This window comes from Sphaeramia orbicularis, chromosome 9 (genome assembly GCF_902148855.1).
Source record: "Sphaeramia orbicularis chromosome 9, fSphaOr1.1, whole genome shotgun sequence".
NCBI classification, from domain to species: domain Eukaryota; kingdom Metazoa; phylum Chordata; class Actinopteri; order Kurtiformes; family Apogonidae; genus Sphaeramia; species Sphaeramia orbicularis.
The window spans coordinates 21,536,952-21,562,725 of NC_043965.1; the positions used below are offsets into that span (position 1 = coordinate 21,536,952).

General features: G+C 39.3%; 1 protein-coding gene across 7 annotated transcripts in view; it reads left to right on the forward strand.

The window, feature by feature from the left end:
- pde4d (phosphodiesterase 4D, cAMP-specific) overlaps nt 1-25,774 on the forward strand; it is a 213,213-nt gene that overhangs the window by 169,470 nt on the left and 17,969 nt on the right. For all 7 annotated transcript variants that reach the window (XM_030143585.1, XM_030143584.1, XM_030143586.1 and 4 more), the window contains 5 exons: nt 7,274-7,465; nt 10,363-10,399; nt 10,480-10,556; nt 10,883-10,932; nt 16,073-16,185. In XM_030143585.1, the coding sequence (XP_029999445.1) occupies nt 7,274-7,465; nt 10,363-10,399; nt 10,480-10,556; nt 10,883-10,932; nt 16,073-16,185 (469 nt within the window). The remainder of the gene's footprint in view (nt 1-7,273; nt 7,466-10,362; nt 10,400-10,479; nt 10,557-10,882; nt 10,933-16,072; nt 16,186-25,774) is intronic.

A 25,774-nucleotide genomic window follows, 5' to 3' on the forward strand; every position in this document is an offset into this window, starting at 1 on the left:
TGTGATTGTGATTGGATTAATTGTGCAGCTCTACTAAAGGTCAAAGCTCAACATCATTGTTACATCATAATAATCTGCAAAAACACTTTGCAGTCACAACCGCAAGGCAGTAATTCCAGTTCCATTCTGTGTGTTAAGCTGCATTTAGACTATAAATGTAGAAATAACAAAGCAGCAGGCTGCATTCGTCAGGGTGTGTTACTTTAGGTGCTGGTGAGACATGAAATACAATCCTGATCCTTCTCAGACAAAGTCATGTTTGGGAAGGATCAGTTTAAAGACTTCTCAGACACCAACACTGCAGAAAAGTTGTAGAGAAGTTGTCATAGCGTGTGTTACTAATACAGGGCATGTCTGTAAAGTTATCAGAGCGGTAACTGTTTCAGCTTTTGCCACAGTAAGTCTTATGTGAAGTGCAGAGACACAGCATTCATGCAACAAATAAATGCACCAGGAGCATACACTGGTATGTTTGGTTAGGTCATATAGTGCTGTAAGACTGACATATTCACATATACAGTAACTTATTTCTGTCATAGGTTGGTGTTTTGCATTTAGAGCATGACAAGGTTAACACACGCATTATTAATACTCACTGACACGACAGCAGACATCCCATGCAACATATACCTCACAGCTCAATGTGCATACACACACACACAGACACACACACCACTCTGACATGTCTTTCCTTGTCCTTCATCTACTGCCTGCTCCTCTTCGTGTCCTCACAGCTTTCTAAAATAAATCAAGTGTCATCTTCCCTCTGTCTGCTTCGAAACAGAGTTCAGTTCTTATCAGCGCTGCTCTGCACTTTCTCTGAATATTTCCATCTGCAGTTTTTCCCAATGTTTATTGCTCTGTCCGTACTTTTGTTCCAAGTGTAGTCAAAGTAAAACGTCACCGCCCCTCACAATTATTTTCCCTTTCCATGGCATGTTTGTATTACATATTAATTCTAGTATTGTGGGTCATTTTCTGGTTTACCTACTTTGAATAGGGACACAATGCCTCACTGTCCGGCCCTCGGCTGATTATTTATCAAAGACACTTATGCCCTGACCTTGTTCTCCAGTACGTTGTACGTCCCCTCATAGCTCCGTCACATCAACTCTTGTGGTGTTTATAATTGCTCAAGTGACCCACGGCTGAAAATGAATGAGTCACTGATCTGTTCCCTTTTTGTGTGTGTGTGTGTGTGTGTGTGTGTGTGTGTGTGTGTGTGTGTGTGTGTGTGTGTGTGTGTGTGTGTGTGTGTGAAAGACCGAAAGACAAAGAGACAGACAGAGAATGAAAAAGCAGATTGAAACAGAAGTGAAGGAGTGCAAAAGATCCTTGGGCGTATATATGACCTGTCAGTGTCTTACAGTATAAGGTCACAACCACTCATCTGTCTTTGTGACTTTACAGCTTCATTTCTTTGTTTTCTTTTAACACTGCAGTGCATGTGAATGGCTGTCTACATACAATCAGTTGTTTTTTTTTTTCGTTTTTTTTTCTCTTTTTCTCTCTACAACCCAGACTCATACATGAAACTCTACTCCTGTGGGAAACGATGTCCCAACCTGGTGCTTTCGTTGTGCCTACTCATGTCGCTTCAGGCAAATCAGTCTGCTGTAATACTTTTTTCTTTGCATATCCACCTTGTTTCTATTTTCCCAAGAACCATCTTTCGTCATCACTGGGATAGTAGAGTTTGATTGCAGCAAAGATTAGCTGTCGGAATATCAGAGTTCCCCCTCCCTGACAGATTGATTTGGTCATTCCCAAAGAGGGTGTGTTTGTGTTGTCACAGCGCATACACATTGGTAGGGTTACGTGTCAAAGGTTTGCTAAGAATTTGTGTGGGTTGTAATGTCAAAGTGTCTGTGATTGTGAATCAGTGCTTTTTAACATATGCTGGGTTTTGGCATTTTCATAATCTCGCCCCTGCATCTTTGTCTCTGTCTTGTTCACAAGGATCAACCCAACACCCATACACAGTTACCATACTGAGTAGCTGGAGAACTGCCTGACCTGTGCTTTGAATGACAACTGATGAGTCACTTGTATGAGTCTTTAGTTTTGCACCTGCTGTAGAGAAAAGAAATGGGCCAGCTGATGTGATAACCGAGCATGAATAGAAGATTGTTCTCTAGTGTATATGAGACGGCTGTAGTTTAGCTGGTGGTATACTGAAATATTATTGATCTAACTAGAAAAGCACTCGGAGATCGCAGATCTCCACCAAGGCAGATCATTCCCCCCTTCCTTGTGCCAGTATCAACATTTCCTGAAAATTTCCTCCAAATCCATCCATAACTTTTTGAGTTATCTTGCTAACAGACAAACAAACAAACAAACAAACAAACAAACAGACAAACTATGATGAAAACATAACCTCCTCCGTTCTTTGGCGGAGGTAACAAACAGACAACCAAACAGACAAACCCCGATGAAAACATAATCTCCTTGGTGGAGGTAACTAAATGTGAAGACAAAGTGTGACAGCCCTTGGGGATAGAGATTTCTGTGATGTATGTAATAATAGAGAGACAAACTGTTAAGAAAAGTTCTTAGAGTCACTGCAACCCATATATAACCTCTGTGAGAGTGTCTGAAAGCCAGCTGGAGACAGGGATGAGGACAATACGATTGCCCTTTCCCCAGTCATCCGGCAGACGGCCAAACGATCCCATTCCACAACCAAATCTTACACTCATTTAGCTCCTGCTACTCAGAGATTGCAGTGTGATAGCATTGTGGGAAACATGGGCGGCATGTCCTGTGTACGGTTGTCAGAAGTACTCAGATACATAGTAGAAGACCAGTGTTTCAGCCGTGAGTAACTGACTGAGCTATAAATATTAACCGCCCATATTATATATTAATTCAGCCTGCATGCAGATGTAGAAGTGATTGAATGACGTTTGTTATTTACATTTAATCAGGTGGAATAAGGTTTGGATGCTGCCAAGGATACTTCTACATGCGGTGCTGTATAGAACCACACCATAAATTGAATCCATATTATCAACGCATTGACTGTAACAGATGGATAGGATGGGGAAAACAGAGTGAAAGACCCCATCCATAATACATGGTGTAGCTGTGAGTGTGGAAAGCTACTCCTTGGACTGTGTCAGCGATATGGCCCAGGGGGAGGAAAAGGGAGCATAACGACTTCTTCCTGTTAAAATCTCTGGCGCAAAGCCTTCACAACTAACAGCAGGGATGGACTATTCTCAAAACGTACAAACTAAACTTGTTAAATGCATTTCTTAGTGATAATAACTTGCAGATGTAAGGTCACTGAAATGTCTTTTTTTAAGTTGCTGAATACATGGAGGAATGTACAAGCTGTAGAGAAGATGAAGGGGTCTGAAAGGAATGTTTCTCTAGCAGTTTCTCACTGTCTAATGACAAGGAATGTACATTTACACTGGTCATTTTCCCTTGTCGAGAAATAATAACATGAACAGTGTGTTCCGCACTGGTTAAGATGCACTGTATCCTGTTGGACTAAATATTTTTTTCCTTAGTGTGGATGATAATGATGTCAAAGACAGCATCAGCTACGTATGTATTACGCATCATGCTGAGGGAATCCCATTCTGACCTTAGCATCTACACCAGACTGGATTATGGGATTGCTTGGCAACCCTAGTGATGAGGTAGATATCCCTTGACAGGCATTAGTCATCACCTGGGCGAACAGTCTCCAAGGTGGTTAAGGAGCTCATCGTTACACCACAGTGGGAAATATTGTCACTTGTTTGGAAAGTTCTTTCCATTCTGAACCTGTAGCGTTGTCACTGAGGTATTCCCTCTCGACTTGTGTTAACGTTAAACAGTACCTGTGATCAGTGTTGTGCAAGTTACTTCCAAACTGTAATACATTACAGATTTCTTGTTACTGTTATTTAAAAATAATTCCTTACCTTACAATATTATTGTCTTAGAATTGTAATCCCATACATGGCTCCTGTATTACTTTTGAGTTACATGCAGACTCTCATCATAAATGGTGTGTGTGCAGTAGAACACCCCCCCCCCCAATACAGGAGATAGGAGAGCCTCGGGATGCATACATTATTTGCACCGTTAAGTACTTGTGGATGGATACCTCAGTAAATAAAGTTACGGTCTACGATCTTCAAATCCCAGCAGGAACACTTGCAATTTTTTCAACATTTTAAATATTCAAACAGGAGGTGCGGCACCAAGGATGCCGGTAGATAAATCTGCAATTGATAAAGAATTCTGACTAGTCATAGAAACATTAGCTTAGCTTGTCATTACTGATCACAGGCATCATGCTAACTAACTTCTGGAAAGCAGGGTTAGGGTTAGTTATGAACCTACGTCCATGTGGCCAATCTACTGTCTTCTGCCATCTTCACCCATTGGCTGAACACCAACAGGAAATAGAACTGTCCTGAGGCTTTTTTGATTCCTTAAGTTCTCACGGTCTTGCTGGGTTTTTTTTCATTTGAGCACTTAAATTATGGGCAAAAAGTGTGTTGTAACACAAGCACTATTGAACAGGTACCAACTAAAATATGACTGAAAATTGATTAGTAATGCCTTACATTACTGTTTTACAGCATAAACTATTGTTACCATAATGCATCACTTTTGTAACGCCTTACTACCAACACTACCTGTGACTGCACAGTCGATATACCTTAGAATATTTCTGTATTTGCTGTAACAGATGGTGACTTAGCATTTAGTATGACACAGACCATAAATATCCAGTAATGACCAAGAGGATGAATGGCTGACTATTTCTGATTTTATGTTGTGAAGCCTATGCGCAAATTTACAGCATTAGTTGAGCAGACAGAGCCCACATGCCTTTACTGTCGTACGTCATGCACTGCGTAGATATGTTATGCTATGATCTGAATTTCACAGCTCATGACTATACAGCTAATTCACAGATTATGTGGGAAAGCATAGCAGATTGTTTGCTGTTGGAACAGAATTTTTTTTGTCATCATTATGTGACTAAGCTCTGAAGTCATCAAGACCTTTAAAATGTAATTAATTGTGTAATGTTTGCATAATGTGATCAATTGCGGGGTTATGTCACACAGCCATTAGTACAGTGCTTTCTTAGAAGTTTATGTATTAAAACAAGCATGAAGTGAGGAGCATCATTTTATCTGGCACATTGCGGAGCTGATTTTTACTGTTAAAACTCATTACTTTTACTTTACTTTTTACTTTTTTCAAACATTCTCTAATATTCAATTCAATTCAGTTTTATTTATTGAGCCCAATATCACAACAAAGTTGCCTTACAGGGGTTTACAGAAATTGTCGAACTGATAACAAAAAAAACACAATGAAAATAACCAAACAGTCAAGTAATCAGTAAACAGTTGGAGAAGCAAATGGATCAATGTCCTGGGCATCCCCTGTCCTTAGACCCTCCTTCTTGGCAAGGAAAAACTCAACAAAAAAAAAACAAACCAAAAACTGTGGGATGAAGAGAAACCTCAGGGAGAACCACAGTGAAGGAGAGATCCACTCCCATGGACAGACAGGCTGTAGATGAGACCAGGACTGACGGACATCCATTTGATGATGTAATTCCAGTCTGTAAAGATGCAGTAGGGTGGGGGCACATGCAGACAGCTGAGGGGGTACATCTAGTCTGATGAGAGTGAGGAGGTCCATCCAGACAGGTGAGGGTGAGAGAGGAGGTCCGGGTCACAGGTCAGGACAGGGCACAGATGGGTCACCTCAGGTCCTGTCCTCATTGGGCCTTAAGTAGCCACTCGCCCAGAAGGGAGTGGGAAAAAGGGACACAGGTTGAACAGACTAAGTAAACTAAATATTGTAGATTATTAGTTGTGAAACAGGTGATAGGACTCAGTGCACTGTACTTCCCCCAGCATTATTACTCCTACGACAGCTTAGACTGAGCTGTGGGGTTTAGTCTGTTTTTAAGAGGAACGTTTTCAGACTGATCTTAAGTGTAGAGAGTGTGTCGGCCTCTTTAATATTACCTGGAAGCTGATTCCATAAGACAGGAGCTTGGTAACTAAAGATAAGAAGGGCCCATACCACTAATGGTCTTGTACGTAAGAAGGAGGATTTTAAACTTAATTCTAAACTCGACTTGAAGCCAGTGAAGGACTTGTAGCACAGGTTTGATGTGCTATCTTCTATTAGTTCCTGTTAATTGGCTTGCCGCTGCATTTTGAACCAGTTGAAAACTTTTTAGTGAACTTTTAGGACGTGCTGCGAGTGAGGAATTAGAGTAATCTAGTCTAGATGTAACAAACGCATGGATCAATTTTTCTGCATCATTTTTAGAGAGAATGTTTCTAATTTTGGCAATGTTGCGCAGGTGAAAGAAAGCTGTTCTACAGGCTTGGTTAATATGAGCTTTAAATGATAGATCTGGGTCAAATAAAACTCCAAGGTTTTTAACTGTAGTGCTGGAGATTACTAATGAGGTATTTATTATATTTAGGATAGTGTCAATAGTTAGGGGCAGAGTATCTTTAAAAAGTTTGGTTGGGATTGGGTCTAAGAGGCAAGTTGATGATTTGGAGGACATAATGATTGGTGTTATATCAGCTTGGTCTACAGTGGTGAAATTATTTAATATTACAAAGAGTTTTATAGGAGATTCTAGGCTTACAGCATGAGCTTCCTCAGAACTGATAGCTGGAAATATTTCATCTATTCTGTTTCTAATAGTTGTGATTTTATTGCTAAAGAATTGTAGGAAGTCATCAAAGCTGAGAGTAACTGGGATAGGGGGAGTCTACTGAACTGGGACTGTCAGCCTGGCGATTGTGCTGAACTGAAATCTGGGGTTATTGTAGTTTTCCTCTATTAAAGATGAATAATGTCTAGTTTTAGTCATACGCAGGGCCTGCTTATAAGTAAGTAAAGTGTTTTTCCAGGCACTCAAAGATTTCTCTGAGCTGGAGTGGCGCCATAGCCCTTCTAATTTACATGCTGTTTGTTTAAGGGAACGTGTTTATGTATATATTCATAATTCCAAAGAGAAGCTCACCTCGGTCTTAGGCCTTAGGTTTTAGAGGAGCTACTACATCGACAGCAGTTTATAGTGTGTGTATGGGACGATCAACAAACTTATCACAAAATCACATAACATGGTAGTAAATATTGGTTGATTTATCTCTTTATACTTCGAGACAGAACAATCACATAATGTCCTTTTCATCTGAGTTTTCATCTGAGTTCACATTTACTGTGTATTGTTAAATTCTAATCTTAGTTCTTTTCTCTTTTTCTTTCTGTGCAGTTTTGATGTCGACAATGGCACGTCATCAGGTCGCAGCCCCCTGGACCCGATGGCCAGCCCGGGCTCCGGCCTCATCCTGCAGGCCAATTTTGTCCACAGCCAACGGAGAGAGTCGTTCCTCTACCGCTCTGACAGTGACTACGACCTCTCACCCAAGTCTATGTCCCGAAATTCCTCCATAGCCAGTGACATGTGAGTGTCTCCACATAAATCTACCTCAAAAACGTAGAAATGCAGGGTTTGCATGTATGCTTGAAATCCTTGAAAATGCTTGAATTTCAATATTGTGTTTTCAAGGTCTGGAAAGTGCTTGCAATTATAACTCTGTGATGTGATTTATTTATTTTTAATATTAACTCTGCCAGGTTAGATGCCAAGCCAAAGCTGCTTACAGAGAGGTGATACACTTTGAAAAATAAAACTTTATGTCAAAAAAGAAAGTTAGCATGTGATCTCAGGTTGACTCCAGGTACATTTTTATTTAATCTCTGGCCTGGTGCGAGTGTGTCTGAAGAACATCAAATGACTTCCCTTTTTGGATAAAACTTTGAGTTCTCATTTAATTTCTAAACTTTTTGCTATTGAAACATAATTTTAGATGTTTATAGCATAATACAATGTACAATGTGATTGTGATAGAAAGTGAAAAAAAATAATTGTGAGTATATGTATTCCTGTAGATATGTAGATGTAGATTTTACCCCAGTGATATGGTGCTGTGCTGGGAAAATTTGAAAACGACCCTTAAAAGTGCTTGAAAAGGGCTTGAATTTGACCTTGAAAAATGTGTACAAACCCAGTAAATGTTGCACTGAATCCATGCCAGGCCTGAATGTTTACTTAACCAGTTGTCCAGTGGTCACTTTGACACTGATCAGCAGCTGATTGTGGGGCATCTATTCTTAACCAAGTGTACAGCAGTAAATCATCCAACAAATATAGCTAATGTCATATAATCATACTCATTTTATAGAATTAAAAATGTATATGTTGTCACAGTGTAAACTCCTGAAGTTATGTGGTTAAACACATGCTAGACATTAATATCACACACAAACTGGCAGGTATCTATCTCCTGGGTCAGTGTATACATTGATACCTCAACCCCCATTTCCCACACAGTGGTGGCTATCCAGTTACATGTGCTGTAGACTTAGCGCTACAGGAAGTTAAATTATTGACTGAAAACATAGCATTTGGATCCAAGCAGAAGGAAAGACAAATACACAAACGGATGAAAAGTAATGTCCTGTAGTAACCTTAGACTTCCTTCTTACTGCTGCTATTTGCTCTGTACTATTATATCAATGACCCTTCTCTGACCTGTTCCCACTATTCAGTTACCACACTATAAGTTGCTTATCATTTACGGTTTAAGGTTTGTTCTTTTGTGGGTTAAGTCTTTTTACCCCACCCCCCAAAAGGAAGGCAAGGGGTATTGTTTTTGGTTTGGTTTGTTTGTTTGTTTTCTTTGTTAACACTCTAGCAGCAAAACTATTGGTTGAATTCATACCAAATTTGGTTTATAGATTGCCAGTGAGCCAGAATAGATCTCATTACATTTTGGAAAATGTAGGTCAAAGTTAAAATTTTTCATTAATTTTTTTCAAATCTTTTTTTTCCCCCATTTACTTATAATGGGCAAAATTTCATGTCTGTAGCAGCAAAACGATTGGTTGAATTCATACCAAATTGGGTTTTTGATTGCCAGTGACCCAGAATAGATGTGATTACATTTTGGGAAATCTAGGTCAAAGTTCACATTTTTTATGAATTTTTAAAATCTTTTTTCTTCTCCCAATTACTTATAATGGACGAAATATCACATGTCTATTGAAACACCAATTTTGTTTCAGTTTACTTCAAACTTGCCACATATATAGAGGCAACTGATATGCTGACGGCAGCACACGCGTAGACATGATGACGTCAGCTGGATCAATGCCAAAATAAGCTACAATACGCACAAGGGGCGGGGTTTGTTGTGCCTGGCACCACTTGTTTTGTGGGGGGTTGAATACACTAAATGTGGCGCTGTGTATGCAGGATATAGATAGTGTTAACAGCTTCCTTTCAGAAATTCTTAAGAATGCCCAACAACACAGCCAGCTACAGTAAAACTCAACATTTTACTGTCATTGAATTCCAACAAAACAAGGAAAGAAAAAGTAATGTCTAGAATCTTTTCAAAGTCAGAAAAGACAATTAAAAACATCAAAATAGAGCTATTACAGTCTGATTATGTCCTCATGCTCATACATAAGTGCAGATTTTTCCTCATCTATCTCAGTCTTATTAAAGTGTGTGGTTACTACAGAAGGATGGGACTGGGTCTCCCATAATAGACGTGTCAGCTCACATGTCAGTGGGTGGGTGTATGACGTGGCGGTTGTTCAAGCCCTCTGCTAACACACCCGTCACCTGAACAAATGTTGACAGTGTTCATGATAAAGGACATAGCATAAATGTCAGAGGGTATTGGACTCAGAGTTGACTTGTAAATTTCTGCAGATTTAGAGGCCATATTTCAAAATAATTAAATATAAAACACCATACTCTGCGCAGCTAATTTGCAAATATATACAATATATACACATATGCTAATATGTTTTTTCCAAGTTTCATAAAAGTCATACAACGTATGCATTGTTAACATAATATTTCAAAGAAAGAAGGAGTGAAGAACTGTATCTGCCACTGTTTGTTTAGAAAATCCATTGGCATTAAGCTAGTTTTAGTGTTCAAGATGTAGCTGAATAATACTGCATATTACTAAATGCTACAAATATTTTTCCCTGTGCCGCCTCATGTCAACAGACACATCCCTTTCTTGTATAAAAACCAGAAGAAACTAATCTACATTGTGAAGAAGGGCCTCAGCTGGTAGTTGATGTATAGAGTAAACATGATGTCAGTGTGATTGAGAGCATCAGATGAGCAGAGACTAATGTGATGTGATGCCCACTGTGTCTCCCTCCCCCTTCCCGTCTTTGACCTTTGCAGAACATGACCACACGCCTCTGTTGACTGTAAAATGTAAATCCACTGTGCATCCATCATTAAAAATACGTTTTCTCTCTTTCTTCCAGTCATGGTGACGATATGATTGTAACACCATTTGCACAGGTGAGGTTGATATGTTGTTTTGTTCTGTTAATTCTTGATATGTAGTAAACATTGGTCCTAATACAATATGTTCCCTTCAGGTTCTTGCCAGCTTAAGAACTGTAAGAAACAACTTTGGTGCATTAACCAATCTACAGCAAGACAGAACCTCCAATAAGTAAGTTTTCTCTTCACCTTTATCTAAATTGGGGGAAAAATTATCAAAGAGAGACTGGTCAGTAATGTTTGAAATATTAGGATGACTTTATGACAAAATGTCTGTGAGATTTTAGACAGAATGAATCAAACGGCAACAGCCTCAATTCCTGACCCTCTGTGGCTGTGTTTGCCCTCTGCTGGCTGTGTCTGGTACTACAACAACAGCAGATCCCCTCTGCCACACTGGCTATAAACACAGCCCACGAGGGACTAGGAATAGGGCTGTGCTTCAACTTTCTCCCTTTTTGGTACTGTTTTCACATGTTTTCTTTCCTCTTGTGACAGGAGATCACCCATGTGTAACCCAACACCCATCACCAAGACTACCTTTACAGGTCAGTGTACAGAACGAAGAGTTTTTACCTGTGTCCTCAATGTGTGTCCGTGCATGTGTGATTTAATGTGATATGTGGAAATAACAAGTTTATTTTTATACAGAGAAGTGTAAGCATCATTATAATTAACAATTATTAGTAAAAATGTTTGCGGTACTGTCTTTTTTTTATGAAGTTTTCCAGAAAAAGAGAGATTTTGGCTCATAAAGGACTGTTATAGTAATGTTTTGTCTATTTTAAGACATCAGTATGGCAGTGATGAAGGACTGGCAGACACAGGCATCTTTTTCAGGGAGCCAGAGAGCATGAATATGATAACTAACACAGCCAGAATACAAATATGGACAGCATATTGGACAGGGAACTGGTTAATTGGAACAAACCTTGTGATATATGAAAAGGAAAACAGAGAAAGGCAGAATAAAAAAGATAATTTGTGTATACTTGTGTGCACACATTTCTTAGTTAATGGTAGCTGGTGCTGCACACCATTGCTGCTGTAGAGGAGTGGAAGAACTTAGAAATTAAGGATTTTAGATGGAGGCAATCAAGACAGTCAGGGAGGGTTGGGGGGTGTTGATTTTTAAGTCACATTTAGAGCTACATCGTTGCCCATAGTCAGAATAATTTTGTGTTCAGACACATTCTTCTTTTTATTCTTTTACACACGTTAGTAATCACTTTTGACCAGGTACAGTGATTACATATGAGTCCCAGTTACACTCCATCCATCAATAATAAATCACATTGTCACAATTATTTCATGTGAAGAGGAAAAAATGTTTTATTCCAGCTTTACAGGTATCTCCACATCATTATGATACATATTACACTTTGAAAGTTTGTCCAAAAAAATTTCTCCTTTGACAGTTACCCTCCAGATCTACTGTAATGTAGCTGTAATATTGTTGTAACAATAGTCCTTCAGGGTGCTCATGTGTTTAGCTGATATGTGTGAATTGCACATAGTTGAGATTTGTGTATACAATCTTCAGCCAGAAGATAAACACAAATATTTACTGCTCTGTCTGTGTGACCTACTTTGAAGGCATTTGTTGTGAAGAAGATGTTGCACAGACAGTCTTTAACAGCTAGAATAGAAATATCTGTGACAGTCGCTTTGCTATTGAGCAGTGTCCTTGACTGTAACCGGTGACGCTGCACTATATTTAAAACATACTGGTGCACAACCATTATGGACCCTGCCATAAACTGTGACAGCTGTGCGTCAGGGCCATGATTGTTTGATGGTACTGACTGCTTAAAATGCAAAGGTTTGCTGAGGCAGCAAATAAGTCATCTTGTGATAAAAGATAAAGGAAGTGTGATTAATAGTAACTGGATTAAAAAAGTGAGTATATTTACCTGAGTTTACATATTTACCTGAGTTTATCCAAAGTCTCTGTCAACTCTCATCCACTTCACTTTCTCTTCAGACACAGAATAAACTTTAAACCTAGGATTAGTCTTGTGCCTGTTTTGGCTAAAACTATATGCTGTTGGTTTAACATGAAGAACCAGGTTCTTCACACAGTGGCACTTGGATGATATTCTTTTAACCCTCAAAGGCCTGAACAGTAACCAGCATCCAAAAGCATCTACTGATCTAAAATGTTTAATAACTTTTAAACCTCTAACCTTATTGATACATTGAAATACTTCAGTTAAAATTCAGTTTGTCAGTTTTACAGTGGCATCAGATATGTCCCATTTCAATGTTGAGAAAATAAGTAGTGAACATAGAAACACTAATAAAACCCATGTAGTTTGACAAATGGTGCTGGTTGAAGACACTTGTTTGTATGTTAAATCAATGATATATTTTGCTGTAAAAGTCAGTTTTTCTTCAGTTTTCATTTTTGATATAATAACCTTTGAATCAAATGTGAGCTGTCATGAACATCTATAATCAGTAAATTAAATGTAAGAAAGTATGTGTTTTTCACTGAAAAATGCAAAATACAGTATTATAATAAATGATGATAAATCACTTAGGAAAGGTTAAATATATAAGAAAAAGTATCTGGAAGTCATCACAAAGTAGTTCTTCAATGGTTAATGTAGTTAAGCTCTTCATTCAACATCAGTCTCAAATGACGCTAAAAGATAAATCACAACATATTTCACATTCATTTGTGTTTTTTAGATTTAAATAGACAGATAGCCTCTTTATCATTGTGGTGGTATTAACCCATGAAGACCCAAACATCCATGTCAACCAAAACCACCTACTGATATAAATGTTTGATACCTGTTGATCCACTAATCCTATCAATACATGTGAATAATTAAGGTAAAATGCAGTTTGTCATCTTTTCACGATCATCAGTTATGACCCATTTGAATGTTCAGAGGCTCCGCAGTGAACATGGAAACACCAGCATCTTCCACAACATTGATTCACCAGTAAAACCCGTGGAGTCTGATAAATGACAGTGGATGGAGACACATGGCTTATGTTCAGTTAATGAGAGATTTGCTTTGAAAGTCACTTTTTCTTCAGTTTTCTCAGTTTTTCATTTAATAACCCTCAACTTTAATGTTAGCTTTTATGGACATCTACATGATAAGTAAATTAAATATAGGAAAATAGCAGTTTTTCACGCAAAAAAGCAAAGCACAGAAGATAATATTACAATAAATAGTGATAAATCACCTCAGAAAGGTTAGATATAGAGAAAAAAAAATCTTTTGGAACTGTCACAAAGGTAGCACCGGGCCTTTATGGGTTAAACATGAATATTTAACCAATGTTGTTATACCATTCAGAATGCATCAATATCCTTTTAAAGGCATTAACTGATTGATATAATAATACATTTAAATGGGCCAAATTTTAAAGCCACCATCCTGTATGTGTTTGGAACATCCCAGTAGAGTTTATTTCTCTGCCAGCACAGCCTCTTCTCTCTCCTGCATTTTCCCTCCTTTTTCCCCCCACCTCTTCTTCCTCTCTCATCCTCTCCCTCTCGCAGTCCGACTTCACTGTCAAGCTGTTCCGGTACATAGTTTGGCTGCAGCCCTGCGTCTGTGCAGCAGAGTGGCCTCTCTGAGCGCCGGTGTCTGATGTCGCACTAAGCATGAGAAGAATGTCATTGACGTCAGTGCAGTTGCTGTCAGAAAGAGTAGCACCCCATCCACTGACACCACACCACAGAAAGAGAGAGAGAGAGAAAGGGAGACTAAAAGAAAGAATGAGTAGAGAGACGGTGGGAAGACAAAAGAGAGAGGAGAAGGATGTTCAGAGATCAGCGGAGGAAAGCGAAGAGTGTGGGAGAAGAGGGGGACTGATGGAAGGAGGAAGGGAGAGTTTATCAAAGACAATGAAGCAGGATAGGGAGCTATTGTAGAGAAGAAGAGGTGACAAAAGAGGTTTAGAGATGGTTTCTGGTTGTGTTTTTACTCTGGAAAGGTCTGCATGGGACAGTAATGCTGCGTTTGCTCCCATGCTTGTACTATTTAAAAAAAAAAAAATGCATTACAATTTATTTTTCTAAGCTTCTTTACACATATTCAAAACCTGCACTTGCAATTCAGCTGTTAGCCATATATTTTTTTTGTATCATTAATGCTGCAATAAATCTGACATTACACTGCAGCTTTCCAAAGGTGTAAATACACCCAAAATTCTCAGCGAAATGTTAAACTGATAGGGCATTATGTGATTAAATTAGGTTCTGGTGTATTTTAATCTGCAGGTGTTTTCTCTGTCTGTGTAATTGAATTACAGCTAAAGTGTTCCACCTCCCACATCACAGATCACATAGCATTAAAAGCCGGTGCTTTCCCAAATTAGTGAAGGCATTAATATTAATTGGCATCTGACAAGGTGACATTTTCTGTTAACATAAGCTGACTGACAGAGGCATGTCTTCAATTGCAGATTTAAAAAAAAAAAGAAAAAGGTCACTTTGATGTAGGGCTTGTGATGTTCACATATAGTCACCTTCCTATTTGTTTACCTCTCTTTATAGGTGTATTTGTATGCTGAGCACATATTAGCATGCATGCACACACACACAGTATGGGGAGCTCCCAGCCCTCCACTCCTCTGTTACTCCACTCCATGTTTTGTCAGTTTCCCTTCCCCATCCACAGTGCAGTCCTCTCAGGCTTTAGGTACAGCTTGGGGAGAGCAGCACGTTTGGCTACCAGGGACGCCGAAGCAACAGCAGCCCACCCCCTATACACACAGCATCTATAGGAAACACTATCTAGCACACACAGCACTGGATTATAACCCTTCTCTTTCTGGATACCATGGATGTTTTTATTGGTAGAGAGGCTAGGGAGACAAATTCATGATGTGTTATGGTTAGCATTTCGTCTGGTGTGAGTGTGTGTGTATGTGTATGTGTGTGCTTTTGCGTCTGTGTGTGTGAGATGTCTTTGTATCTGTTAAGCATGTCAGGATGTTGTGATCGTTTTCGTGTTTGTTTCGTGCTGGACAGCATTGACATGGATCTTGACTGGTTCTGAGACGTTCACTGGATCCTCCTTTTCTACCGTCCCTGTCTTCCCTCCGTCCCTCCTATGGCAGACATGGGCCTGCTAAGCAGACTGCTCTTCATCCTGCTACATGACTGGAATTACACCTGTCTTATGAATGATAGAGTAAACCTCATACACCTAGATGATCTAGTGTGGTGTGTGTGACTGTGAATGAGTCTGTCTGCTTTGTGTGTTTTGCTGTTACCGTTTTTGCTGTGTGGTACTTCTGTGTCCTCTGCTGTACTATCTTTATGGTTAACGTTTATTAGGACACTCACATCTGGCTCAGGGTGGCTGTTTGAAATCTATCACCTGCAGCAGTACTCCCTGGGATTGTATCTGACTTACTCTGTGAAGGAATACTCCAGGACGTGAACTGTAGGACCACTGGAGGTCTGTTTTCTCCAAGGCAGCTCTGCTACAGCTGAACTGTGACCGCTCACCTGTGAGTTAGGAAACAGGACAACGAGGCCCTACTCCCAGGCCCCACAGCTGGCTCACCTGTCCAGTATGAAGAGTCACCCATGTGTCTACTCGGGGTATCCCAGCTTAGCTGTATGTGGGGTGGGAGACCCCGGCCCGGGACCGTCCTCTAGCCCTCTGAAGCGGGCCCTTACTGACCCCTTGCCCTCCTGTCTTGCTCCTGCAGAGGAGGCCTACCAGAAACTGGCCACTGAGACCCTGGAGGAGCTGGACTGGTGCCTGGATCAGCTGGAGACGCTGCAGACAAGACACTCAGTCAGTGAGATGGCATCCAATAAGGTAAGAAAAACAAAAAAAGTTGACACCTACTGTGCATTTTTAAAGAATAACTGATTACATGCTTTACATTTGTTGTCTCCTTCAACATGTCAGGAAGTTCCTACACAGAATTTACCTTTTGTAACTGAAGCAAAAAGGATGTTTGTTTGTATCTTATCAGTACAACACAATGTATAAGGGGATTTTAGATGCATTTTACCTAAAGTTACCCTATAACTCACTCCAGGGTGTACCAGTGGACAGTTTATTTATGGTGGTTTGGATAAAAAAAAAATTGATAATACCATCTCCACAAGGGAAGGTGTTTTTTTTTTTTTAATCACGTGATTTTTCAAGTTTTCACATTTCATATTATTAAGCAATCCACTCTTGCATCTGCTTTTCTAAAATGGTTGTGAATGAAAGAAATATTAATTTGCACATGCATTTTTGGGGTATGAGTATATTCTAGGATTCTCTAATGTAGTAAATAGTGTGGACATGTTTGTACATTATGGTTAATGCTGGTAGATTCAGTACATAATAGGCTGGTGGATTAATCTAATACAGGTATAGCAATAACACCCTCCTTTGTGTACCTGGCCTTATCATTACCTATAAAGTCTCTTTGCTGTTCATTTGTAGTGTTTATTAACCTATAGGGGTTGTCATGCAAGCCTTAGGAGCTCATTATATTTACATTCAGTGTTTGGTCGATGATATTGGCTGATTATTATATGTATGTTTCCCAAGTCAAGCCATGATGCACATATTTGGCATCACCTACGTTGTTTGTATTGTATTGGCTATGTATGTTAGTGATAGCATCGTCATGCGGGCAGGGAGTTGTGCTGTGAGCATGCTCAGTGGCCGTGTGTGTGTGTTGGGACGCTGCTGTGCTACTCTGAATGCTGATCAGCTCTGGGCTCTGGTGATGTCACACATTGTGATGTCACACAAGAGGGGGACGGACCAAAACGAGAGGCTGCGAGGACAGACAGACAAAGGAATCACAAAAACATGCACACTTCACCAGTGATGTGATAACAATCATATGCATGATCAAGACACCTACAGCATTTAACAGTGAAAAGATTAATGAAAAGGAAAAAAAAGAAATAAACACAACATACACTGCCTCATCATTGCTCACCAGCACAGCTATCTCTGGTTGTCATAGCAACAGCCACAGGCCCAACTAGCCTGCTATCTCACTCAAGCAGCACGGTTAGTCACATACATGAGCATCATAGGTAGTACAGTCAGTGCATCTCAAAACAGCTCAAAAAACTAGAAGAAATAATTATTTGCAATATTGTGATGTAGATGTCACATTGTACAGCTACTGTTGAAAATGTGTGTGATCTGCAGAAACAGTCGCCTCTGCTGTCGACATACTTCACTGACCTCAATAAAACATATGTCATCTCTGAGCTTCACATTTGAAGTTATTGTGAAACACAAGGGTGATTATACATGTAGGTCAGACAAGGTGAGAAACCTGTAGATTTGAGGCTAAAAGCCCATATATTGATTGATTGATTGATTGATTGAAGTATTTATTTTGAATATGAATGTAAAAAAAAATAGACAAATAAAACATTTAAACATATATGGTAACACAATGGTGACAACATGTTATTTTATTTTTTATTATTATTTTATGTTGTTATTACAGGTTAATGTTATGTCAGGTGGTTTTACCTGTGGTCACATCTCCACCAAACACCTTTTAAGCCAGTGACCTGACATGGGCATTTTCTGCGACAGTTCTGTTTCTGTATCATTCATTAGGCATTATGTGACAGGGTGTGGGGTTTTTTCAGAGTAACATTAGACTAGCTCTTCAGCTTCTACAGAGCATTCACTTCACTGTTCGTGATATTTATCCAGAATACAAATGTTGTGTCTTAGCAGCACATCAGGTTCTCAGAAGAGGATATTGTTACATTAATGTAGGAATCCCAAAAACTTACTGTCCCTATCTGTGTCTGAAATATTTTTCTCCATTCAGATTGAAGGATCTTTTTGTTCTCCTGAGCCTAAACTCTGCGTGATTTTTCTCAACAGTTTCTTTTTTTTCTTACTGTCTTTTATTTTGCTCAGGTGTTGTAATTTCTCTGTTATTTCTTCTTTTGAGATCAGTCCCATATTGTAGTTCAATAATGTCTTGCACAGTTTTCATGCTTCTGTCGTTAAATTCTGATTCATGGCTCTTATATTTTTAGGAGCTAAAACTTTTTCTTCAAAGTGAAGAATAATTGATTTTTTATAATGGATATTCTGAGCTCAAAAGCTTCAAGATTTAAGACTAGATGAATTTCAATTAGATTAGAAAAGCCACTTTGGCATCTACTATTAATTTAATTACCTCTGAATAAAACACATTTTACATTTTGTTTGGATCATGAATGAACAGCATATTATGTTCTCGCAGTCACAGCCGTACATTCACTGAAAACTGTTGCAGTCATTAGAGTATTCCTGTTCTCTGTATCGTGGAGGGAGTGGGCGTCTGCCACCAGAATAAATGTGGAATGTGAAAAAAAAGGAATAAATGCAACAGAGACCTGGAGGTGTCATGGGCTATATACAGCAGGGAATGGCTATTTTTGGTCATTCTGCCCAAAAACAAATTACACGCAAGTCGCAGCTAAGCCTGGTGTGACACTCTCCAATTTTTACCCAGTAGTTTGTGTTCACACCTCTGAGCTAAGCATCAATATGTGAGTGTGTCTTGTGTGACTTGTGTGAGGGAGGGTGTTTGTGTGTCTGTGGATGCATATATTTGTATAGAAGTTTCAGTGGGGAGTAAACTGTGTGTACATGTGCGAGTGTGTGAGCTGGCCCGGCTGGATCCGGGTTAGCTACTGGTCTCATCTGCTGTGGCATAGCTGTAAATTACTCACAGTGCCGGGCTGGCTGTAGAGGTGGGGTGTAAAGTAAGCAGAGACAGGTTTGGTCCCTTTTCAATCCAGGAAGCCACTGGAGCGTCACAAATGCATATATGTACACACGTTATGTACACACAGACTCACAACAAGAGAAAGACTGTCACTGCAAATTCAACAAATCCAAACAGAAGCATCTGTACAACACAGATGCACGCATGTACGTGTATTATTTTAAGAAACAATGTAAAGACGTAAGAATTTTTTTTACACATAATACATTTCAGTTGGTTGCTTTCGGCTTCAAAAAGACACAATGTGACAAACAAACAATCAAAGAGATGCAATATATTGGAATACCCTAAAAATAGGCAAACAAAATCAACTAAAACATCTCTTAAATCAGCGTTGTCAAACATACAGCCCGTGTTTGTCTCTGTAAGTGTTTTTCTCTGTACAATGACAACATGATTTCTATCAATACCCTTTATCCGGCTGTTATTATTATTATTATTATTATTTGTTATTTAGTTATGTATTTTTGTTCATTATGATTTATTATGTGAATATCATCACTATTATTACCACTTTTGTTAATGATTAGGATTTTTTTTTCTTCTTTTTTTTATTAATAATAATAATCATAATCATAATACATCACACTTATATAGCAATTTTTTTGGACACTCAAAGACGCTTCACAAACAAACAAAACAACTAGAACAAAGAGAATGAAAGGGCTCAAGAAAATGCAAGTTTGAACAAGTGACAGGTATTATCATCACTCCTTTGTCTTTTCTTTAATTTTTTCCCTCTCTTTGTCTCACACACACACACACACACACACACATATACAGACATATCAATGTATAATGATGAATATGTAATTAGTATCTGTTCTTGTTCTGTCTTATTTGTTGTCATGTCTTTCACATGTTTTATGTACTGCTCACTTAACCTCCTAAGACCCAGCTATGGATTTTCTGTCCACAAGAGTGGACAAGAGTTTTACAACAAAAAAAAAAGAAAAGAAAACTGTTCACCACAAAGGACACTCCATAAAAATTTTACAAACTGCATCTGAAAAAACTGTTGCATCATGATGTTTCCAATATAGGCACTTATTTAATAAAAAAACACAAAAAAACCTTGTACTTTGCCGACATTTCCTGGGTCTCAGGAGGTTAAATTTTAAAAAAATTAAATAAATAAAAAAAACATACGGCCCATGGGCTAAAACCAGCCTGCCAAAGAGTCCAGTCCGGTCAATGGGATGAATTTGTGAAATGCAGAAATTGCACTGAGATATTAACAATCAAGAATGTCAAAATAATTTAAGTTTAAGGGTCATATACAGCCCAATTTGATCTCCAGTAAAATACTATCATAATAACCTATAAATCACACAAAGTCCAAATTTTTCTTTTTGTTTTAGGGTAAGAGAAAAAAAAACAAAAACGTACAAACTATCCTTTCACAAAAAAAAAAGTCAAAAAAAAAATGAACAACCTAAAATGTTATAAGAGAAGTAAGTGCAATTTTAATAATACTGTGCCTGTTTCTAAATGTTTTGTGTCTTTGTCATAATGCTGAGACATAATATTATTAAAACATTGTTAAAATTGCTCTAAAAATAAGTTTCTTGTTGTTCATGGTTGTTTCTGTTATTCATATTGTTAAAAGATAGTTTGTACATATAAACATTTTCATAATGAGTTGACATTATTTGTAGGTTATTAAATTATCGTTTCACTGTGGCCCCTGAACTAAAATGAGTTTGATGCCGCTGACATAAATAAATATGTGCAATATAAATAGCGCAGCAGCATAATAAGTCCTTAAGGCATAACAGTATTGATCAATATGAACAAAATCTACTTGTAATACCCCAGGATAGATCCTTTCACATCCTGCTTTTATATATTACATGATGTGTCGTTTGTTTTTTTTGTTTTTTTTTTACAAACTGAATGATATAACAGCTTGTACAAAATCACCCCATGGGTAGACCTATTTAATATTGAATTCTATACTTTAAAAATAAGCACATCTGTACATTGATACTTATATTAGTATCAATAAAAAAAATTATAAAATACTAACATATACTATATAAATACGTAAAAGGAGAAATCTTTTCATCTTTAAATAAGACTCCCTCTGTACCCAGTAGAGACTCTTCTGTAACAAATGAAAGAGGTTAGTGTTATTTGAGTGTGTTGTGGAGAGTGGTCAGCAGCATAATGTGTAAAGTAGGCACAAGGTTTTCTTGTTATGTCCATGCAACAAAAGTAACCTCTCCTTCAGATACAAGCTGCTTATTTTTATCTCAGCTGGTCAGGGCCTTTTCTCCTGTTCAGAATTATCCCAGTCTGTGCCATGTTCTCTACTCTGTCCACATCTGGGCCCGATACAAGAATGGAAACGCTATCTTGAGGATGGAAAATATTGTCATAAAAAAATAAATAAATAAATAAATATATCACACAGTATATGTTGTTATAGCCCATGTTGTTTTCATTATATGCTTGATTTTCTATGTTTGTTTTTTTTTTTTGTCTTTTGAATACAAGTACTAGATTATATAACAGCTGATCAAGAACCACTGACAGATGAAGTGGTGATAATGTGGATCATTCTGTTACACTCGCACCTGTCAGTGGGTGGAATGTATCAGAAAACAAGTGAATATTTAGTCCTCAAAGCTGATGTGTTGGAAGCAGTGGTGTCACTCACATTGGTGTATGAATGCCTTGGAATGTTTGGTGGTGGTCAGAGGGGCTGTTTGGTGCAAATTGGCAGCCACGCTTTCGTCAGTCTGCCCCAGAGCAGCTGTGGATACAAATGTATATACCACACACCACCAGAGTGTGAATGTGTGAGCGAATGAATAAGGGATCAATAATGTAAAGCGCTTTGGGTGCCTTGAAAAGCACTATAGAAATCTAATCGATTCTTCTTCTTCTTCTTCTTCTTCTTCTTCTTCTTCTTCTTCTTCTTCTTCTTCTTCTTCTTCTTCTTCTTCTTCTTCTTCTTCTTCTTCTTCTTCTTCTTCTTCTTCTTCTTCTTCTTCTTCTTCTTCTTCTTCTTCTTCTTCTTATTATTATTATTATTATTATTATTATTATTATTATTATTATTATTATTATTATTAAAATGGGCAAGAGTAGGAATCTGAGTGACTTTGACAAGGACCATATCATCATCTCCAAAGACTTTTCCCAAACTGCAGGTCTCTTTGGGTGTTCCTGGTCTGCAGTGGCTAGACTCTACCAACAGTGGTCTAAGAAAACATCAACACATCTGTGGATTTGCTCTCGCAGTCTGATATTTGACTGGTTTGCATTCTGATTGTTTTTCCTGCTCTGTCATTTGGCCATGATAATTTGGATCTTATCAAAGTCACTCAGATCCTTACGTTGCCTACTGTCCTGCTCCCAGCGCATCAGCATTAAGGGCTAAATGTTCACTTGCTGCCTAATACATCCCATTCACTGACATGTGCCGATCACTGACATCTGTTTAAAATGAATTTCTTTCTAATCAAAATTCAAGAAGTAATATAAATGACTTTCTGAGACTCTTTCTCAGGATGTTTGTGGATCTTTGAGCATCACATTCACTAACACCACTGTACAAGTGAACGAATCACAAGAAAAATATGGGGACTCGAGTTACATGACTGTTTCCGCTCTATGCTATACTCTGTGTAATGTATCCCTGCGTCTTGTCTCACAGACAGACAAATCTGCAGTAAACCGACGCAGGGTTGCAGCAGACAGGTGTGTTCTCCTGCATCATTCATTCAGAACCTTACAGATATTAGTCAGATTTACTGTGTACTTTAGAACACGGGTGTCAAACTCATTTTCTTTCAGGGGCCACATTCAGCCAGTGGGTAGAACCAGTAAAATAATAATATAATAGCCCATGAATAATGGCAATTAAAAATTCTCTTTGTCTTAGTGCAAAAAACAAACAAACAAAAACATTAAATTATGAAAATATTTACATTTAGAAACTGTCCAAATAAAATAGACGTGAATAACCTGGAAAAATGGAAATTTCTTTAGAAAAATAACAATTTTAACAATATTATGCCTCAACTTAGCATTTATACATGTGCACATACAAATGGAATCTATAAAGGCACAAAACATTTAGTAACAGGAACAATATTGTTAAAATTGCACTTAAGTTTCTTTAGACATTTCATGTTGTTCATATTTGTTCAGGTTATTCACATTTTATTGTTAAAGGACATTTCGTTAATTTAAATATTTTCATAATTTAATGTATTTTTTGCTTTAAACAAAGAGAAAAATATGCAGTTGTCATTATTTATAGGCATAATAAAATTTTGTCACATTAAACAAGAAAATTTTTGAACAGCTTTTATAGGTTATTATGCTATTATTTTACTTCAGATCACAATTGGTCTGTATGTGGAACCTGAACTAATGTTAGAACACGACACTAGGTGTGGACCCAAATGCATCGAGACTCCAGGATCAGTGGTCAAAAAAAGATTTATTTTACAAAAAACAAAAGCACAAAAGACAACAAAAAGAGAAAGCACAACGTGCTCTACAAATAACCTAAAAAATCTCTAATGAACTAAAAGAGAAGTACAACGTACTCTATAAAAACTACAAAGCCTGAGAGGATAATACAAGGAACAAGATTCAAGATTCAAAATACTTAACATGAGACGGTCTTCACAAGATCACAGATACGACGCACTGACAAGAGACAAAGGGAACGGGGAGAATATATAAGGGAGGCAGGGATCACAAACAGGTGTGGACAATTATGAGGAGACACCAGGTGCAGGCAATGATGGGACAGGGAAGACAAAGACAAGACTGACAGAGTGCAGACAGAACAGGAAGGAAACCACCATCACCAAAATAAAACAGGAAGAGACAAAAACCCAAAACTAAATCAACATAAACGTCGACGCATGACAGTACCCCCCCCACCAGGTCCGACTCCTGACGGACCAGGAGAGGCAGACTGTCCAGAATGAAAGTCCCTGATGAGCTGCTTGTCCAGGATGTCTCTTGAGGGAACCCACATCCGTTCTTCCGGACCATACCCCTCCCAGTCCACCAGATACTGGTGACCTCTCCCCCTCCTACGGACAGCCAAAAGTCTCTTGACCGTGTAGACCAGACCCCCATCAATAGTCCGAGGTGGAGGAGGAGGCATCACTGGAGGAACCAGAGGACTCTGGACGACTGGCTTGAGACGGCTTACGTGGAAGGTCGGATGTACACGAAGTGACCTGGGCAGACGAAGACGCACGGATACAGGGTTAACCACCTTGGAAACCGGGAACGGACCAACAAACCTGGGAGCGAGCTTCCTGGATTCCACGTTGAGTGGAAGATCCCGGGTGGAGAGCCACACCTGCTGCCCCGGTCTGTACCCCGGTGCCGCGCGCCGCCGGCGATCAGCCACCATTTTCATCCGAGAGGCATTACGAGCAAGAATCTTGCGGGCAGCAGCCCACACCCGGTGGCATCTCCTCACCAGGCTATGCGCCGACGGCACCACCACCTCCTTCTCTGCACTAGGAAATAAAGGAGGTTGGAAACCATAGGCACAATGAAAAGGGGACAGACCGGTAGCAGCGGTAGGCAAGGTGTTATGGGCATACTCCACCCAGACCAGGTGCTCACTCCAGGATGCCGGATTCTGCGACACCAGGCACCGTAGGCAGGTCTCGAGTTCTTGATTAAGGCGCTCCGTCTGCCCATTCGATTGTGGATGGAAACCCGATGTCAGGCTGGCTGTGGCACCTAGAAGAGAGCAAAACTCCTTCCAAAATTTCGAGGAAAACTGGGGGCCCCGATCTGAAACAATGTCTTTAGGTATGCCGTGGAGTCTGACTACTTCAGTAAGAAGAAGTTTAGCTGTTTCCTTAGCTGAAGGCAGTTTAGGCAAGGCAACAAAATGCACCATCTTGGTGAATCTATCCACAATAGTTAATATTGTAGTATTGCCCCTAGAGGGAGGGAGACCTGTAACAAAGTCTAAAGAAATGTCTGACCACGGTCTACTAGGGACAGGCAGAGGATGAAGCAAACCTTGTGGCGGCCTGGAGGAGGTCTTATTACGGGCGCAGATGGTGCAGGCAGCCACGTAAGTCTTGACATCTTGGTCAAGTGACGGCCACCAGAACTTCTGGCGAACCACAAACGAAGTTCTGCGAGCCCCAGGATGACAAGTCAGCAGAGAGGTATGAGCCCAATGAATGACCTGCGACCTCAGTGAGGAGGGAACAAACAAACGGTTAGGTGGACAATTGCCAGGTACTGGGCTCACACTGGCCTCCCGCTTGACCTGATCTTCTATAGGCCAGCTGACCGCTCCGACCACATGGGAAGGTGGAAGGATGGGTTCCGGGTCTTTGGCCCTGGGCACTGGCTCATAAAGACGAGAGAGGGCATCCGGCTTACCATTTTTGGACCCTGGTCTGTAAGACAAGGAAAAATTGAAACGGTTGAAAAACAATGACCACCGGGCCTGTCTGTAATTCAGGCGTTTAGCCTTACGAATGTATTCTAAGTTTTTGTGATCTGTCCATACAATGAAAGGTAACCGGGCCCCCTCCAACCAGTGCCGCCACTCCTCCAGGGCCACCTTAACGGCTAACAGTTCCTTGTTTCCTATATCGTAATTTCTTTCGGCTGATGATAGTTTGCGTGATAGGA